This window comes from Primulina eburnea, chromosome 7, assembly GCF_022965805.1.
Source record: "Primulina eburnea isolate SZY01 chromosome 7, ASM2296580v1, whole genome shotgun sequence".
NCBI lineage: Eukaryota > Viridiplantae > Streptophyta > Magnoliopsida > Lamiales > Gesneriaceae > Primulina > Primulina eburnea.
In genome coordinates, this window is record NC_133107.1 from 7,759,625 (window position 1) to 7,780,191 (window position 20,567).

The window sequence follows — 20,567 nt, forward strand, 5'->3', positions numbered from 1 at the left end:
ATGAAAGCCAAGACATAGAGCTACAACTTTGTAGTTTACCACTTTTCCTAATTCTGACCGGAAGAGGCGTTTCTGAAGCGATCTTTGGAGAATCTGTGCGCAGAGTGGAGAGCGCACCCGCGGTCCTTACTCTGCCGCACCCGAGGTCTTGATTATCAAAATTTTGGATGATTTGACGAAGGCACACCGCACCCGCGGTGCTTAGGCTAGCGCACCCACGGTCTGTGAATAGTAAAGTCGTGTTTTTGGTGTTTTAAGGTATAAAATAAGTGGAGACTTCATTTTTATCTCATTTCTTTCCCATCCTCTCGGTTTCTTCAGAGCAAGGAAGCTAGGGTTCTTTATTTTTCCTTTCATCTTCTAATTTCTTCAATCCATGGGAGATTTGTTCAAGGAAAATATGAAATGAAGTTAGATTTGTGATCCTCTCATCACGGGCTTCACAAGGATGTAAGTTTTTCCGATTTTTGTTAAAGTTTGGAAATGGGTTGAAGTTTAGAATTGATAATTGAATTGATATTTGAGATATAGAGATGTTGGAGATGTTGTGATTGTGTTGGGTTGAATTTAAAATAGAATTGAAGAGGAGCTAACTCTTTAGCATGCACGCCAAGTGTTTGACAAAATGATCCAATGAATGTTTTTATGGAATATTATGATTAAGAAATCTGTGGATCTTGATTTGATGCCGTATTGGATTGATTATGAATTTTGAACAGAAATTACTCTATTTTGATAGATGATCAAAGTCCTTGAGTTATAGTAGAATTCAAAGGTTCAAGACTTCTCACATACGCATTTTGGTCTTCTTTTGGTAATATTTGAAAGGTATGTTACGGTCGGTAACATACGAGGTAAACATATCATTTTTATTTTAATATTTAAAATTCTATGGCTCGATGAATTACTTGTGATTTGATGATGATTGTGGCCTTGAGATGAGTTTATTATGATATCGAGATGATGATATTGATTTGCATCATTACATTGCATATTGAGCCACTTGTCGATTCATATTTGATATGGCGGAGGTCGCCTTGATATATTGATTTATTGGACGTATGGGGCTATAGTTGAGTTGGCATAGTGTATGCGGAGGTCGCTGCTATGGCCTGAACACTCTCTATAGGCGCACCATAGTCTTGGGATTGTAGAACACAACACACCACCTCGAGCGGATGAGTCGGTGGATGTTGTTGGGTGATTCTATTCCCTTGGGTACCCGATGACCAGATGATTCACTTGATCTTGAGATTTATTGATAGCCCACAGCTTCTGATCATGCATTGCATTATATTGCATCTTTATGAATTGTATATGAGATATCTGAAATTTTAATTCTCATATGTTATTGATTGTATCATACTGGGTTTATACTCACCGGCATGTCGGCTACCTCTTGTTTTCATGTGCTTGATGGTAGGTGAGATGAGGCTTGGGATGCCAGAGTCCAGCTCCAGGCGAGGAGATATGAGTTAGAGTGGGATTCTCGGGTCTTAGGAGCTATGTGATGATGTTTGATTTCTTTGTTTACTACTTTATTTTGGCATGTTGAAAATTTTATTTCAAATAATTGAGACATTTAAATTATTCTGACGATGTTTATGTCAGTTTGTGAACAAGAAATTATGTATTTATTAAATCGTTGGGTTTGATACATTTAAAATTATTAGTATTAGATATCGGACCCGGGACCCCACACCCAAGAGAAAAATTATTTATAGACGTAAAAAAAGAATATATTTTTATTAAATAATTTTTTTAATAATGAAAAAAATTTCATCAAAATAAAATTGAGATAAAGTCATCAAATTATGAAAAATTAGGTTTATAAATGTTACAACGTTTACGTTTTGTTGTTTTAACAAGACTGCTGATCTAATGGATAATTACAAGTCATCTCGAACTGAATTCAAGAAAGAAATTGCTTATCCATTTGTACATATGTTTCCAAACCAGAACTGTTAATAAGAATCCTAACGGTTGTCTAAGTGATAGAAAGGGTCGGTAATATAAGCCGAGGTGATCAAAGGACAACTGATAATACAATATACTTTGTTAGATTAGTTAGTCAAAACAACGGACAATCCATTAACATCTGTTGATCATTCTTGAAGAGCAGAGTCCAGTTAATTATTGGATAAGATATCGTGTAACAGCTTTTTCAGTTCGTTGAATGTTAGAGTCCATGCACACTACCCAAAGTGTGATATCTGTCAGAAAGGACGATGATATGGCACAACAACGTCTGTATTTGTAAATGATCACCAGATTCAAAAAGACAACATTTGCGGACGATACCTATAAATACATCAGTGAGGCATGCTTAAGAAATTTCCTTCTTGCTTCAATCTTTCTATTTGTCTACGAAAAGTTCTTCGATTTCAAAACAATTTTCGAGAGCCCAACTAATTATAACAAGCACACGCAGATTGTAATGCATGAACTAAATATCACAAGTGTTTGATTTAATAATATGATTTTTAAAGAATGAAATATGACATATTTTGGTCATATGAAGTCCAAATATTTTGAAATTTGGATATAACGTAAAAAACTCAAAGATATAGAAGTTCCATGTTTGAGTTTTGGAAAATTCGATCGTTTGACTAGTCCAAATGGATGTATCGATGTTAAAAATGTTAAATATTATATATTATATTATATTTAATAATATAATATAATAAAAAATTTAGAAATCTTAATTTAAATACTCTTAATAAAGAGTTTAAAGAATTAGAAAAAATTAATAATCATTCTGATGAAGAAATTAATAAACTTAAATGGGCAGATAAACCTACCACAAGTAAATATTATTATAATAGACCTACTCCCATGGATGTTCTTATTAAAGAAAATGAATATATTTTTGAGTTATAATGGGAAAAATATTTATGAATGAAATATTGATGGTTTAAGTGACAGGCAGATTTTTAATACTGCTCACAGAATGCTTATGTATAGTACCGTTTGTAAAACATCAGGCAATACTGATAAAAATATTGCTAAAATGATAACATTAGATTTTACTGACCAACTTAAAGGTTGGTGGGATAATTATTTACATTATTCTCAAAAAGATGAAATCTTTAATTCCATAAAAATGGAAAATAATATTCAATCAGAAAATGTAGTTTATTCTTTAATATTGACTATGATTCAACATTTTACTGGAAAATTCACTGATAATAGTGAACAGATTAGAACTTTATTAAGTAATCTAAAATGTAAAACACTTACTGATTTTAGATGGTATAAAGATACTTTCTTATCTCGTATATATGAGATTCCAGACTGTAATAATAGTCTTTGGAAAGCTAAATTCATAGATGACTTACCTTTCTTATTTGCTGAAAGAGTTAGAAAAGTATTAAGGAAAGATGATATAAATATTCCTTATGATAATTATACTTATGGTAATTTAATAAATACTTGTATTCAAGAGGGTTTAGCTCTCTGTAATAAATTAAAATTAAATAATCAGATTAAAAGACAGAATTTACTTGAGAAAAAACAACTAGGTAAATTTTGTGATCAATTTGATATGGATTTACCAAATAAAGGAAAAAAGAAAGATAAAGTTGAAAAAATTCATAAGAAAAGACATTTGTCTAATAGACAAAAAGATAAAAAGAAGAAAAGAAAAGAAATCCGTGAATCATGGAAAGCTGAAAGGAAAGCTGATAAAGCTAAAAATAAATTGATAATTTGTAGAAAATGTAAAAAACCAGGACATTATGCTAATCAATGTTGGGCTAAAAACAAAATTAATAATTTAGACATAGATGATAATCTAAAAGAAACATTATTTAAAATAATAATGGATTCAAATAATAATTCTGATAGTGATAATGAAATTATTGAAAATTCTTTAGAATCATATAATTCAGAAGATATTATAGATAATGAATCAGATATTTCTGATTTAGAAGAAAGTAATAATTGTATACAAGGAAAATCTTGTATTAATCACATAAATAATAATAATGATAATAATGATGATTTTTATAAACTTATGTCTCAATTTCAAGATTTGAATGTTAATGTTTTAACAAATAATAATATTTTAGAATTCCTTAAAATGATTAAGGATCCAATATTAAAATATGCAATTATTGATCAAATGAAAAATACTGCTTCAACCAGTAATAATAATATTCTTGTCAAACAAGAACAAGCATATTCTATGAAAGAAGTAAAAAATCTTTTACAGAAAAAATATAGTCAACAAAGTCCAGTTACTATACAGGATTTAGTTAGAGATATTGATAATTTTAAATAACAAATAAAATTCTTACAACATAACAATAACAGTTTAAATTATCGTATTTCAGTTATTGAAAATAATAATAATAATTCAATCCCTGAAAGTTTTGAAAATATTCAAGATATTTCATTTCCTAATGAAAATAAAAAACATTTATCTGTTTTGAGTATGATAATATCTCAAAAATGGTATACTAATATTACTTTACTAATTGATAATTCTTATAAGAAGAATTTCATTGCTATGATAGATAGTGGTGCAGATTTAAATGTTATTCAAGAAGGATTAATTCCAACAAAATATTTTCATAAAACTACTCATTCTCTTTCTCATGCAGGAGGAGAACCTTTAGAAATAAATTATAAATTACCAAAAGCTTATATTTGTAAAGATAAAAACTGTATTCAAACCAGTTTTTTATTAGCAAAAGATATTTCTAGCCAACTTATACTTGGTCTTCCTTTTATTTATCAAATTTATCCTTTAACTTATGTTGATGAAACATGTATAATAAGAACTTATAAAGGTAATCCTATTTCTTTTCAGTTCATAACTAAACATGTTCATAGAATTCTAAATGAATTACAAGAACAGATTGAAAGAAAAACATTTCGAATAAATTCTTTAAAAGAAGAAATAAAATTTCTTACAATAGATGATAAATTACAGAATCTTAAATTACAGGAAAAAATAAAAATTATTTATAATAAATTTTCATTAGAAATATGTAATGATTTACCAAATGTTTTTTGGAATAGAAAGAAGCATATTATATCTCTTCCATATGAAGAGAATTTTGATGAAAAGAATATTCCTACCAAGGCTCGTCCTTGTCAGATGAATTCTGAATATTTAGAATTATGTAAGAATGAAATTCATTCTTTATTAGATAAGGGTTTAATAAAACCTTCTAAATCTCCTTGGTCATGTACTGCTTTTTATGTTAATAAACATTCTGAACAGGAAAGAGGAGTTCCGAGATTAGTAATAAATTACAAACCTCTTAATAAGGTTTTGAAATGGATTAGGCATCCTATTCCTAATAAAAAAAATTTATTAGATAGGCTTGTACATGCAATTATATTTTCAAAATTTGATTTAAAATCAGGATTTTGGCAGATTCAAGTAAAAGAATCTGATAGATACAAAACTGCTTTTAATGTTCCAATAGGACATTATGAATGGACAGTAATGCCATTTGGACTTAAAAATGCCCCTTCAGAATTTCAACAAATTATGAATGATATTTTTTATAATTATAGCAATTTTATAATTGTTTATATAGATGATATCTTAGTGTTTTCTAATGATATTGAAACACATTTTAAACATTTAGAAATGTTTAAAAATATTGTTATCCAAAATGGATTAGTTATTTCAAAATCTAAAATGATTTTATTTCAAACTAATATTCGTTTTCTTGGTCATATGATTGAAAAAGGGAAAATAATTCCTATTCAAAGAAGTATTGAGTTTGGATCAAAATTTCCTGATATAATAACTGATAAAACTCAGTTGCAAAGATTTTTAGGAAGTTTAAATTATATTTCTCCTTATATTCAAAATCTTACTAAAGATTCTGCTATTTTATATGATAGACTTAAAAAAAATCCTTTACCTTGGACAGATAATCATACTAAGGCTGTTCAGATTATTAAAGATAAAGTTAAGAATTTTCCTTGTCTTATGCTGGCAAATCCCTTATGGGATAAAATTGTAGAAACAGATGCCTCGGATATAGGTTTTGGTGGAATTTTGAAACAAAAAGATCCCCAAACTAAACAAGAATATCTTATTAGATTTTATTCTGGGAAATGGAATAATGCCCAGAAAAATTATTCCACAGTAGCAAAAGAAATTTTAGCTATTGTTAGGTGTATTTTAAAATTTCAAGATGATTTATATAATCAAAAGTTTATTATAAAAACTGATTGCAAATCTGCAAAATTTATGTTTAATAAAGATTTTAAACATGATGTTTCTAAGCAAATGTTTGCAAGATGGCAGGCTCATTTAGCTCCTTTTGATTTTGAAATCATTTATAAAAAAGATGAAGATAATCATCTACCTGATTTCTTAACTCGAGAATATTTATCTTAATGTTTTCCTTTACAGATATGTATTTCCGAGGAAGAGGAGAGTCCTCTTATAGAGAGCGAGGTGGCAGGGGAAAACCCCCTAATATTATAGCACAACATGGTAAACAGAGGCTAATAGCCCAGAACTTATCAAATTCATCAGCTAGTAATATTGTAATGCCCGAGAATTTAATTATTGTAATCTGATATGATTTACTGATTATGAATTGATGTAGTTATAGCCGGGCCAGTTCGAGATAAGATTTGAGCAAGTATATGGAATTAGACAATTTGGGCGAAAGTGACTCGCCCGGGCGGACGTCTTTGACCGCCCGAGCGAGAGTGACTAGGAGAAAAAGGCCGAGAATTACTCGCCCGGGCGGATGTTTTTGACCGCCCGAGCGAGGTTGCTGGAATGGGCGAGGCCGAGAATGACTCGCCCGGGCGGCAACTTTTGTCCGCCCGAGCGAGCGACGTGCTGCGTGAAGAAGTATGCCACGTTTTGTTCATGCATGGAGTATATATATATACATATAACAAGCATCTCCCTCAGAAGAATGGAAGGAGAAATCGAGAATTTTGAGAAAAGCTTCGTTCATATGTTCCTAAATTGATTTGCGAGTAAACCGTCTATCCAAATTGAAATCCGACTTCGGTACTGTGTTTGTATCAATACAGGCTACGCAAGGATGTAAGTTTTATTACATTTAGACAAGATTTGAATTTATGATGTTGTTAGAATTGCATAAGATTCAGATATGGTGTTTCTACTACCGTAGAGATTGTAGAATCGAAGTCAGATTTAGAAACAGATGGTTTATGGAATTGTTATGATTTTTAGAAATAAATTGACTGAGATTTAATATCAGAATTGTGTTATTACTAATTCAGAGTGTACATATATTGAGATTATAGATGGTACTGAGATTGAATATGAATTCTGGTATTATATTTGTAATATTGAGACTGACGGGGTTACAAGACTGTAGTGTTATGCCGTCTAAACATCAGTTGGTACAGATTGATCAGATTCAGTATTGGTTTCTGTTATCTCGTGATATTGTTGATATGAATCAGATTGTAGTTTATTCAGATATTGACCAGACAGATTGTGAATTGGATTACACATTGATACAGTGTATTGGTTTTATCATTTCAGATCAGATATGGACAAATTCGACTTCGAGACTTCGTCTTCCTCAGACGGGGAAGATAAAGGTATAATTCATGTGATATTCGGGAAGAAACAACTCAAATGAGATATAATTTTGAGTTCCCCAATAAAATCACATACTAGATTATTGTTTATATTGTTACCTGTTTATGCTTTGATTTCAGAATTGTATTCAAGCACGTATGATCAGTGTGATATTCAGATATGAATATGATTATACTTTGTTTACATATTGATATTCATTGCATCTAAGATAGGAGAGTCTTTGACAGGCATTGTCAAATATCTAGACGTTTCGGTGTATCTCAGCATAGGAGTAGGCATTACTCTTATTGCCGCCGTTGATACAGTTCAGACCGAAGTCTAGGAATGAGACGTACATTACCCCGATTGGAGGGTAGGTAGTGACGTCTTATTCACCCCGGGATCCCTAGAGTTTTAGTCGAGTCAAGTCTAGACATGATTTGATTAGGACTGCATGATTATATGGATGTGGCTTCCTAGATCATGGAACCCATCGTTATTGCTTCCAGTTGTGCTAGCATGTTTTTATGATTAGATTGGTTATATGCATGTTTAGCTGATTTGAAATGCATGCTCGTTGTGATTAGATTTCATAGCTTATGAAATCTAATGTTTTGATTTTATTCGTGACAGCATGTTTCATGAATTATTTTATGTATATACATGTCTACCATGTTTTATACTGGGATTTGTTCTCACCGGAGTTATCCGGCTGTTGTCTTGTTTTGTATGTGTGCATGACAACAGGTGGGGCTGGATCAGGGTCAAGATGACGATGAGAGAAGACGAGTTAGCGTGGTGATTCCGGACTTGTAGCAGACTTGGTTTATTACTTGAATTTTAGTAATTGAACCTTAGACTTAGGTTGTACAGTATTGTACTTTTCTACTGAACTGTAGTTTTATACAGATATGTATATTGTTTAGATTCCATTACCTTCCGCATTTGCATTTTAAAAAGAAAAAATTTTTAGACCCTGTGTTATCTTAACTGATAATTAAATCCCAACTATGATTAAGAAGATGAGTAGCGTCCGGGTCCCCACAAATATTGAGCAAAATACTGAATTATATAATGAGTTTCAAGAATTTTTGAAACAAAAGCAGAAGAATAATACAGATTCTCAGTCTTCAGCATCATATGCTAATATTATAAAAGAAGATGACAATGATTCAGCTCTTTATACAGAGACAAAACATCGTGAATTAATTCTTCTTATAGAAGAAAAAGATCTTCAATGGGAAAAAACTCCATGGACTATCATGAACAGATATTTAACCAATACATCATATGTATATGGTGCTTATAAGCAAAGAGGATTTTATGAAAATCTTCTCATATCTACAAAAAGTGTTGATATAACTCACTTTTTCAGTAATACTCAGCAGAAAGGAAGTTATAACTTCTCAAAATTCATTATCAAAAAGATTATATCTATTGAGGAATGTGGTATATCTCCATTAGTTGAAAAAGAATTTTATTCTGAACCTCATAAAATGAGTTTCAAATTCAATTTTTGGGATTATGTTGAAAGTTTTAATAAAACTTTATTTTATGAGAATGAAAAAAAGAAACATACTTGGTTTATGAAGATATGTGAAAATATTTTTCATCATCACATTCCAAATTGGTTTTATATATGGTGGAAAATATTTGGTCCATCTGCAAAGATTTTGCCAGAGGTTTTTATAAAACCTATGAATACATGGTTAAATGTGTCCCCATGCATAAAGAAATCCTTTTCTGAACATTGGATTGACGGCAAGACTTTATGTCTATTCTTCGTGGAATTTGGAATTCCATGGATCTGGAGATGGCAACCAGAATGTGATTATACTGAAGAAGGTATCCCTTGTTTAAAAAGAGTCAGTTATACTATATTCTGGGATAAAATGTTACGAGAAGATCCAGCAACTGGAAAACTTTATGGTTATGAAACTCTTCTAAATATGGAGGAAAAAATTTCTTTATATCAGAAAGACTTCAATAATCAACAGGAAAAAGAGAAAGACTCTATGAGTCATTTCAAGATTCTGACTCAGAAATATTCCGAGATTTATTCCAAAGAGAAGATGATTGAAGTTTATATTGAAGAAATGAAAAAGAATTTATACTCCAACATTGGATGCTCAGATTCAAAATCAGATAAATCAATGACTTCCGAATCAAGTGAAAATCAATTCATACATCTAATGAAGATGCATGATGCACAGGATCCAGATAAGGATATTCCTCAATTATCTCAAATGGATGATATCTTTGAAAATTTGAAAAAATCTCTCAAAGATAATATCAAAGATGACTAGAATCGTTGAAAGTGGAATCTCACTATTCAAGAGTTGGTGGAATAACACATCATGCAATATCATGACAAAAAGTGGGTGGCATATCACTATTTATTTTTTGAATTTTGTAACCAAGTTGCTTTTGCTTTAATAAAGCATTTACTATTTTTATTTTAAGATGGAATCCGGGGTTTGATGTCCGGCTCTTCTATCTATATATAGGCTAATTCTGTATTCCTAGAGGGACACGGTTGAGTTTGCTCCCCTCTATTCCCTACTTGTAAAAAAACCTTCTGAATATCAATAAAAGCTTCAAGTGTTCTGTATACAACTTTGTAAGTTTACTATTTTTATTTACTGTTTTAATATTTTTATTTCTTAAGATTAGCCTGAATGACAGGCTAAAGTATTCGTGCTAAATTATTACCTTACTCTGACATGATCTATATTTATTTGTAACTTGGAATCAGATTGATATAATAAAAGATTTATTTAAATTTTTGGAATTTAATGTAATATAAGAGTCTTTGGTTAGAACATAAGGTTAAAGATGAACCTGGAATGGTAAACACAAGGTTCGAGTTTATCCGGGAAGAATAAATTCATGTTGTAGCCCTTCAGCCTGCTTAGCCGAGAAATGGCGTTTAAGGCGTATATGGGTGATTTTTATGAATTTATGATTCTTTGGGCCCTCGATAAATCATCTATTGTTTAATTTCTTTGGTATATCTTTTGTAAATACTTTGTGTTTTGTAAAACGTCCAAATAATAATCTTATATTCATTTTTATTCTGGAATTTAAATTTCACCATTTATTAGCTCAATATGAGTTGAAGATGGTATATAGGCTGGAAACCAATAACCTCCATGTGTGCGAAAGCCACTAAGGAAAAGTTTGGTAAAACAATGCCACGTATCATATTCCTCTTTTGATTCCAAGCCTCAGATGGTATCAGAGCCATGGAAATAGTCTGGTTAATAATTTAGTACTTTTTATTCAAATGAATATTTTCAGTTTAAAAGAAACTGTTAAAAACAGTTTAAATGAAGAATATGATTTACCTGAAAATTTAGATTTATTGAATAAATGGACTATTCCTAAGATAGAATCTAAAATGATCTATAAGTTAGGAACCTTTGAAAGAATTGGTTTTAAACAAGTAGTTAAAACTACAGAATCTTCAGTAATTCTTCATAATGAAGAAATGGTCATTAGATTGTTAAACAATAAGGATATCATGCCTTATATGAAAAATTATAGATTTATTCATATAGGTTTAATTCAAATTGCTTTTAGACCTTTAACTTTAGAAGGTTTACCAGAAAGCTTCATAGCAGCTTTAAGAGATAGTAGAAATTTAAATTAGAAACAATCCCTTATGGGAATAATTCAATCTAGTCTGGCTCATGGTCCAGTATATTTTGATGTTTATCCTAATTTATCTTTATCTCTGTCTGATATAAATATATTATATTCTTTAAAATTAAATGTTAAAACTCATGGTTATAATTATACTCCTGGAACAGAAGTTATATGTATCTGTTATCGTATTTATTATAAACCATTATTTACACTGAATCCTATGTGTAAAAGAATAGATAAAAAATTAAATGAAAATATTCTTATAGAAACTAATTTTAATAGATCTAATATTACAACTCGTAGATCTATAAAATGGGAAGAAATTGAATTTCCAGAAAACTGGATAATTGAACAAGCTATTCCTAGAAATCCTATAATAAATAGAGATTTACAACAAGTTATACAAAATAATGAAGGATCTGTTCAAATACAGTTTAATAATGAACAAAGAAGATTATTACCATCTTCTGTTTATGCTAGATCAAGATCTAGTCATTCTTTTATTTCTCCTCTAGATTATATGGTTGATATACCACAAACCTCTAGAGCATCTACTTCTCAAGTCAGAGAAGATTTAGAATCTACTAATACAGTAGATGATTTAATTATAAATCAGAATAATATTGTTCATAAAAGTAACTTTCAAAAAGTTAGAGAAACTGATACTGTTTCAGAAATGAATTTTAGTATTTAATGAATAGTAAACCAAAAATTGATTTTACTAAAGGATCTCTTGCTAGAGCAAAGATCAATGCAGAATTTTATTTACCCAAATGAGAATCTTTCAGAGATTGGTACTTTAAAAGTTTTTCTGAAGATGAATTTGATTATATTGTTTCTACATTTTATAAATATTGTGAAAACCAGAATAAATTAATTCATTTTGTTCCTTGGTTTTTCAAAACATTTATAATAGATTATATTTCTATTCTTGAAAGAAATTATAAACTTTCTTCAGGACAGATTCAAAAATCTGTTTATCCTCCTCAACAATCTTTTATTATAGAAAAGAATAATAAAATTTTAAATTTTACTGCTTTTTCAAAATTATTTGAAAATGATATGTTACAAATAACTGTTAAACATATTAATCAGATAATTGAAAAACAAAATTATACAAATTTATATTTAACAATTATAGGAGAAGAAATAAATTCTCTTAAAGAACGTATAGATAAAATTATTTTAGCTATCAATAAAATTAAACCAGATGTTCATATAGAAGAACCAGAAACTAATATTGTTTCTATTGCTACTTCTTCTATTCAATCCCCTCCTGATATAAAGAATTTTAAATTTAAATCTTCTGTTTACCCAGAAGTTCCTATTATACCTGTTTCATCAACATAAGTTAAAGGATAAATTTGATAAATAAAAGGAAGACCGAGTATAAGTTGGCTAGAAATATCTTTTGCTAATAAAAAACTGGTTTGAATACAGTTTTTATCTTTGCAAATATAAGCTTTTGGTAATTTATAATTTATTTCTAAAGGTTCTCCTCCTGCATGAGAAAGAGAATGAGTAGTTTTATGAAAATATTTTGTAGGAATTAATCCTTCTTGAATAACATTTAAATCTGCACCACTATCTATCATAGCAATGAAATTCTTCTTACAAGAATTATCAATTAGTAAAGTAATATTAGTATACCATTTTTAAGATATTATCATACTCAAAACAGATAAATGTTTTTGATTTTCATTAGGAAATGAAATATCTTGAATATTTTCAAACTTTCAGAGATTGAATTATTATTATTATTTTCAATAACTGAAATACGATAATTTAAACTATTATTGTTATGTTGTAAGAATTTTATTTGTTCTTTAAGATTATCAATCTCTCTAACTAAATCCTGTATAGTAACTGGACTTTGTTGACTATATTTTTTCTGTAAAAGATTTTTTACTTCTTTCATAGAATATGCTTGTTCTTGTTTGACAAGAATATTATTACTGGTTGAAGCAGTATTTTCCATTTGATCAATAATTGTAGATTTTAATATTGGATCCTTAATCATTTTAAGGAATTCTAAAATATTATTATTTGTTAAAACATTAACATTCAAATCTTGAAATTGAGACATAAGTTTATAAAAATCATCATTATTATCATTATTATCATTTATGTGATTAATACAAGATTTTCTGTAATGCCCGAATTTTGATATAATATGACAGTAGTTGTGATGGTTCTTGGCTTTACGTTATGGTATGAATGATAATGATATTATAGAGTGGAATAGATAATAGATGGGTAGAATCAAAGGTGGAATTTGAGCTAAATTGGTAATGGAAGTGCAGAAACGGTATGAAAAATATGGCACAAGTTGTGGTTTTTAGAATAATATTTTGTATATTGATCCAATTGATGTGAGGCCACTTTCATGAGAAAGATAAGACATAAGGCTATAACTTTTCAATTTTAATTTTTGTTCAAATCATTAGGGAAGACGAGCCAAAAGCGTCCCAAAGTGTGTCGTGCGTATCGTCGTTCCTAAAATGACACATGTTGGGAGAATGGGCATAACTTTTTACTACGATGTTCAAATGATCTGCAATTTTGAGAGATGAAAGCCAAGACATAGGGCTACAACTTTTTAGTTTATCACTTTTCCTAATTCCGAAGGGAAGAGGCGTTTCTGAAGTAATCTTTGAGGTGGCTGTGCGCAGAAGCGCGCCCGAGCGGGAATTTATGTTCGCTAGGGCGAGCCTTGTTCGAAATTTTTGGTGTTCTGGCCGAGAGTTCCGCGCCCGGGCGGAAAAAGAGGTTCGCTAGGGCGGCCAGCAAGTTGAAAAAACGTGTTTTGGTGTTTGGGTAGGCATAAAATCGAATGTGATCACTTTTCTACTCATTTTTCTTCTCCTTCTCTTCTCTCTATAGGTTAGAAGCTAGGGTTCTCTCCTTCCTTTCCATTTTTACATTATTTTTCAATCTATTGGAGATTTGTTCAAGAAAAATATGTAATAAGTATAGATTTGTGATCCTCTCTTCAAGATCTTCAAGATGTGGTAAGTATTTCTCATTTGTATTCAAGTTTGGATATGGATTGAAGTTAGAATTGATATTTGAGTTGATATTTGAGATATTGAGATGTTGGAGATGTGGTGATTGGGTTGGTTTGAAAAGAAATGGAATTGAAGCCAAGAAAAGAGAAAAAGAGTTAATTCTTTAGTACGTATGCCATGTGTTTGATATAATGGTTCAATGAATGTTTTTATGGTATATTATGGTTAAGAAATTATGGATCTTGATTTGAAGATGTATTGAATGAATTATGAATGTTGTACAAAAGTGATATGTGTTGATAAGTAATCCGAGTTCTTGATTTATGTATTGAAGATTTGATTGAAGTATTGACTTGGGTTGGCTCAAGAATATTACTCTAAGTTGGTTGATAGCGAATCGAGTAGACTTCGAGGGTTCAAGACTTCTCAACAATATATTTTGATCTTTTGCTCGTAATATTCGAAAGGTATGTTACGGTCGGTAACATACGAGGTAAAAGTATCATTTTTATTTTTAAATTGAAAATTCTATGGCTCGATGAATTACTTGTGATTTGATAATGATTGTGGCCTTGAGATGAGTTTATTATTATATCGAAATGATGATATTGATTTGTATCATGACATTGCATATTGAGCCACTTGTCGATTCAGATTTGATATGGCGGAGGTCGCCTTGATTTATTGATTTGTTGGACGTATGGGGCTATAGTTGAGTTGGCATAGTGTATGCGGAGGTCGCTGATATGGCCTGAACACTCTCTATAGGTGCACCATAGTCTTGGGATTGTAGAACACAACACACCACCTCGAGCGGATGGGTCGGTGGATGTTGTTGGGGGATTCTCTTCCCTTGGGTACCCAATGACCAGATGATTCATTTGATCTTGAGATTTATTGATAGCCCACAGCTTCTGATCATGCATTGCATTATATTGCATCTTTATGAATTTATATGAACTATGTGAAATTTTAATTCTCATGTGTTATGGATTGTATCATACTGGGTTTATACTCACCGGCATGTCCGGTACCTCTTGTTTTCATGTGCTTGACGGTAGGTGAGGCGAGGCTTGGGATGCCAGAGTCCAGCTCCAGGCGAGGAGATACGAGTTAGAGTGGGATTCTCGGGTCTTAGGAGCTATGTGATGATGTTTGGATTTCTTGGGTTCACTACTTTAATTTGGCATGTTGAAAATTATATTTCAAACATTTGAGACATTTAATTTATTCTGACGATGTCTATGTCAGTTTGTGAACAAGAAATTATATATTTTATTAAATCTTTTGGTTTGATACATTTAAAATTATTAGTATTAGATATCGGACCCGGGGCCCCACATTAGGTGGTATCAGAACGTAAGATATTTGGGAACATGATAGATCGAGTAAGTTCGAATTGCTTGATCATGTGATATATTTGATAGCATTTTCATTGTGCTATAATGTGAAATACATGATTATGATTGAAATATTAGATTGTTGAGTTTTATTCAAGATTTTTTTAGATTGTTGAGTCTCAAGAGCCAGAGATGATTGAAACAAGATTGAGATGATTATGATATTGTGATTTTATATGTGTTTGATCTATTTTATATCAGACACGGCTACTCGAGGTAGAGGTCGTGGTAGACCTAGACAGGACATACAAGTGGCACAAGATCAAGGCAGTGCTACTCATACTCAGATGGATATAACTCCAACTCCGATGGAGATACTGTTAGCCAGATTTCAGTCTTTGCACCCACCGATGTTGAAGGGTACAGAGAATGCATTAGAGTGTGAGAAATGGTTGGAGAATATGGATCAATTATTTGAATCTCTTGAGTATCCAGATGATCGTAGAATCAAATTAGTTGTTCATCAGTTATTGGATGTGGCTAAGAGTTGGTGGATAATGACCAAGAAAGCTTTAGAGGTTAGAGGTACGATTGTAACCTGGGATATGTTTAAATCTGAATTTTATCAGCGTTTCTTCCCTACTTCTTACAGGAAAGATAGGGGAGCCGAGTTTGCAAATTTAAAGCAGGGAAATCTGAATATTGAGGACTATGTTGCTAAGTTCTTGAATTTACTGAGATTTTCTCCTCATGTAGCATCCGATGAAGAAGCTAAGGCCGATCACTTCATAAATGGTCTTAACCCAGATATATTTACTTTGGTTAATACCAGAATGCCTAACACTTTTGCTGAGGCTCTTGATCGAGCCAAGGGAGCTGAAACTGGAATCATTAGGCAGAGAGGTTTTCAGTATTCGCAACGACCCCAACAACCACAGTTCCGACAACAGTTCAGACAGGGTAATAGTGGGGTAACAGTGGAAACATAAGAGAGCAGTTCAAGGCTAGAGGGAAGCAATTTAAGAGGCATGGCAGTAATTTTTCGAGTTCTAGTGGATCGAGACAGTCTGGTTCAGTTCAGAGCACTGGTTATTCAGGTCCGACTTGTGTTCAGTGTGGTGGTAGACATTATATCGATCAGTGTAGAGGAGTCTCGGGAGCTTGCCACTTGTGTAACCAGGTGGGACACTATGCTCGAGTGTGTCCTAACCGTGGTAGCAAAATATCTCAGAGTGGGGGATCATCTAGACAGACACCTCAACAGAATCGTCAGACCCCTACAGTTCATTCTTATCAGCAATCAAACCGGACAGATCAGAACAAACAGAGTGGTAGCCACAGGGTAGGACAACCACCTAGACAGCAGGCTCGAGTTTTTGCACTCACTGAGGATGAGGCACATAATGCTCCAGATAATGTCATTGCAGGTAATTGTTTTCTCTCAGGTTATCCTGCTTATGTTTTGATGGATATTGGTGCATCACATACTTTCATAGCTGAGCACTTTGTTTCGTTGCATTCATTGCATTCTATGCCATTATCATCTACATTATCTATTTCTACTCCACTGGGCAAAGTGATGAGGTCAGCTGAAATGATAAATGGTTGTGAATTTCGTTATGAGGATAATGTAATTGAACTTGATTGTATTGTATTGGAGATGTCTGATTTTGACTGCATAGTTGGCATTGACATGTTGACAAGATACAAGGCTATTGTAGATTGTTTTCAGAAGGTTGTTAAGTTTAGGCCTGATATGACAGATCACTTGACATTCTATGGTAAGGGTTCTCGAGCTAAGATTCCTTTGATATCTGTTTTGTCCATGACTCGTTTGTTGCAGAAAGGAGCAGAATGTTTCTTGGTTTATGCAATTGATATTTCAAGGTCAGTACCTAAATTGGCAGATATTCCAATTGTTAGTGAATTTTCAGATGTATTTCCAGATGAGATTCCAGGATTTCCTCCAGTCCGAGAGATTGATTTCAACATTGAGTTGATGCCAGGCACACAACCTATTTCTAGAGCTCCTTATAGGATGTCGCCAATTGAACTAAAGGAACTAAAGGAACAACTTGAGGATCTATTGGCTAAAGGATATATAAGACCAAGTGTTTCACCTTGGGGTGCTCCGATTTTATTTGTGAAGAAGAAAGACGGGTCTATGAGGCTTTGTGTCGATTATAGACAGTTGAATAAAGCCACAGTAAAGAATAAGTATCATTTGCCAAGAATTGATGATCTCTTTGACCAATTGCAGGGTTCTTCAGTAAAGAATAAAGAACCGTGTGTTTCAACGGTATATAGATCAATTTGTTGTGATCTTCATTGATGATATTCTTATTTATTCAAAATCCGAAATTGAGCATGTCGAACACTTGAGAGTTGTACTGCAGATTTTGAGAACTGAAAAGTTGTATGCTAAATTATCCAAATGCGAGTTTTGGTTGGATAGAGTGGTTTTCCTTGGACATGTGATTTCAAGTGCTGGTATATCAGTTGATCCGAGTAAAGTTGAGGCAGTCATCAATTGGTCTAGACCGACATCAGTTCCTGAGGTGCGTAGTTTTATGGGTTTGGCAGGATATTATCGCAGATTTATTGAAGGATTCTCACAGATTGCGAGGCCAATTACCCAGCTGACACAAAAGAATGTACCATTTATTTGGTCATCGGCATGTGAGAATAGTTTTGTTGAACTTAAGAAAAGATTGACTAGTGCTCCAGTTTTGACTATCCCATCAGGTGTAGGAGGATTTACAGTGCACACTGATGCTTCACATCAAGGACTGGGTTGTGTATTAATGCAGCATGGCCGTGTTTTTGCCTATGCTTCAAGACAGTTGAAGCCACATGAGTCTAGATACCCAGTGCATGACATGGAATTAGCAGCAGTTGTTTTTGCCCTAAAGATTTGGCGTCACTACTTGTATGGTGAGAAATTTGAGATATTCACTAATCATAAGAGTTTGAAATACCTCTTTTCACAAGCGGAGCTCAACATGAGACAAAGACGTTGGTTAGACTTGTTGAAAGACTATGATTGCGAGATAAAATATTATCCAGGCAAGTCGAATGCAGCAGCCGATGCTTTGAGCAGAAAAGTATGTAATATGTCTTGGATCACTAGCAGTGTATCTGATCTAGTAGAAGAATGTTGTCTTTCTGGTTTGGATTTTGTGGTAGATACTCAACCTGTAAGAGTATTTATGATTCAGGCAGAACCCGAGTTGTTTGTTAAAATTAAAGAAGCCCAAAAGTTAGATCAAAGCATTCAGAAATCAGTTGAACTCGTCAGATCAGGACATCGATCAGAATTTCAGGTCAATAATGAGATTATTTTGTTTGTGAATGATCGTATTGTAGTTCCTGATATTTCAGAGTTGAGGATACAGATTTTGCGTGATGCACATTGCAGTAAATTCAGTGTACACCATGGAAGTAAAAAGATGTACAATGATTTGAAGAAACAATTTTGGTGGAAAAGAATGAAATCTGACATAGCAGAATTTGTATCTCGTTGTTTGAATTGTCAACAAGTGAAAGCAGAACGGAAACGACCGGGATGTCTTTTGCATAGCCTTAAGGTTCCAGAATGGAAGTGGGACCATATCACCATGGACTTTGTCACGAAATTGCCGAGGTCGTCGAGGGGTTGCGATTCAATTTGGGTTATCGTTGACAGATTAACTAAGTCTTCATGTTTCATTCCTTATCAGATGGCATATAGGCATGATCAGATGGCCAGATTTTATATCAGAGAAGTTTTGAGATTGCATGGGGTTCCTAAGACAATTGTATCAGATTGTGATCCTAGATTTTCTTCTCATTTTTGGCAGAGTTTACAAGAGGCCCTTGGTACTCGTTTGCATTTGAGTACAGCATATCATCCTCAGACAGACGGACAGTCAGAACGTACTATTCAGACATTAGAGGATATGCTGAGAGCGGTAGTGATGGATTTTGGTATTGGTTGGCAATATTCGTTACCATTTGTCGAGTTTTCTTATAACAACAGTTATCAAGTGAGCATTGGAATGTCACCATTTGAAGCATTATATGGCAGGAAATGTCGATCTCCTCTGTATTGGGACGATTTATCTGAAGCACCAATTGTAGGACCTGATATGATAAGAGATATGACAGAGAATGTGAAATTGATTCAGAGTCGTATGCGAGCTGCTCAGGATAGGCAGGCTAAGTATGCAAACATCAGGATACGGCCGTTGATTTATGAGAAAGGTGACGGAGTTTTTCTGAAAATATCTCCTTTCCGTGGTACAGTTAGATTTGGAAAGAAAGGAAAATTATCACCGAGATTTGTGGGTCCGTATGAGATTTTGGAACGTGTTGGTGATTTGGCTTATAGATTAGCTCTTTCTCCTGCGTTATCAGGTGTTCATGATGTTTTTCATGTGTCTATGTTTAGGAAATATCATCCAGATCCTTCTCATGTACTTCCACCCGATGAGGTTGAGTTAGATCGGACTTTGAGCTACATTGAGAGACCGATTCAGATTCTAGACAGAAAAGATAAACAACTCAGAAATAAATTGATACCGTTGATTAAAGTACAGTGGAACAGACATGGTGTCGAGGAGGCAACTTGGGAATTAGAAGATAAAATGAGACAAAAATATCCAGAGTTATTCAAATGAAGTACGCTTCTATTCTCGGTTTTAATTTCAGTATTGATTATTACATATTAGACTTGAAAGAGATGATTGATTTCGAGGACGAAATCTATTTTTAGAGAGGAGGAATTGTAATGCCCGAATTTTTATATAATATGACAGTAGTTGTGATGGTTCTTGGCTTTACGTTATGGTATGAATGATAATGATGTTATAGAGTGGAATAGATAATAGATGGGTAGAATCAAAGGTGGAATTTGAGCTAAATAGGTAATGGAAGTGCAGAAACGGTTTGAAAAATATGGCACAAGTTGTGGTTTTTAGAATAATGTTTTGTATATTGATCCAATTGATGTGAGGCCACTTTCATGAGAAAGATAAGGCATAAGGCTAT

General features: G+C 32.5%; 1 protein-coding gene and 1 long non-coding RNA gene across 2 annotated transcripts; both read left to right on the forward strand.

The window, feature by feature from the left end:
* The first annotated feature begins 311 nt into the window (after positions 1-311).
* LOC140836094 (uncharacterized) lies at positions 312-15,411 on the forward strand. Its single transcript, XR_012118976.1, has 3 exons — positions 312-450; positions 740-828; positions 15,261-15,411. It is a non-coding gene; the product is annotated as an uncharacterized lncRNA (long non-coding RNA).
* A 475-nt stretch (positions 15,412-15,886) lies between these two features.
* On the forward strand, positions 15,887-20,197 carry LOC140835655 (uncharacterized). The gene is made up of 7 exons (XM_073201055.1): positions 15,887-16,510; positions 16,720-16,966; positions 17,036-17,320; positions 17,432-17,665; positions 18,147-18,458; positions 18,726-19,182; positions 19,969-20,197. Exons 1-7 carry the CDS (start codon positions 15,887-15,889, stop codon positions 20,195-20,197), a joined length of 2,388 nt encoding a protein of 795 aa, XP_073057156.1.
* The last annotated feature ends 370 nt before the right edge of the window (positions 20,198-20,567 follow it).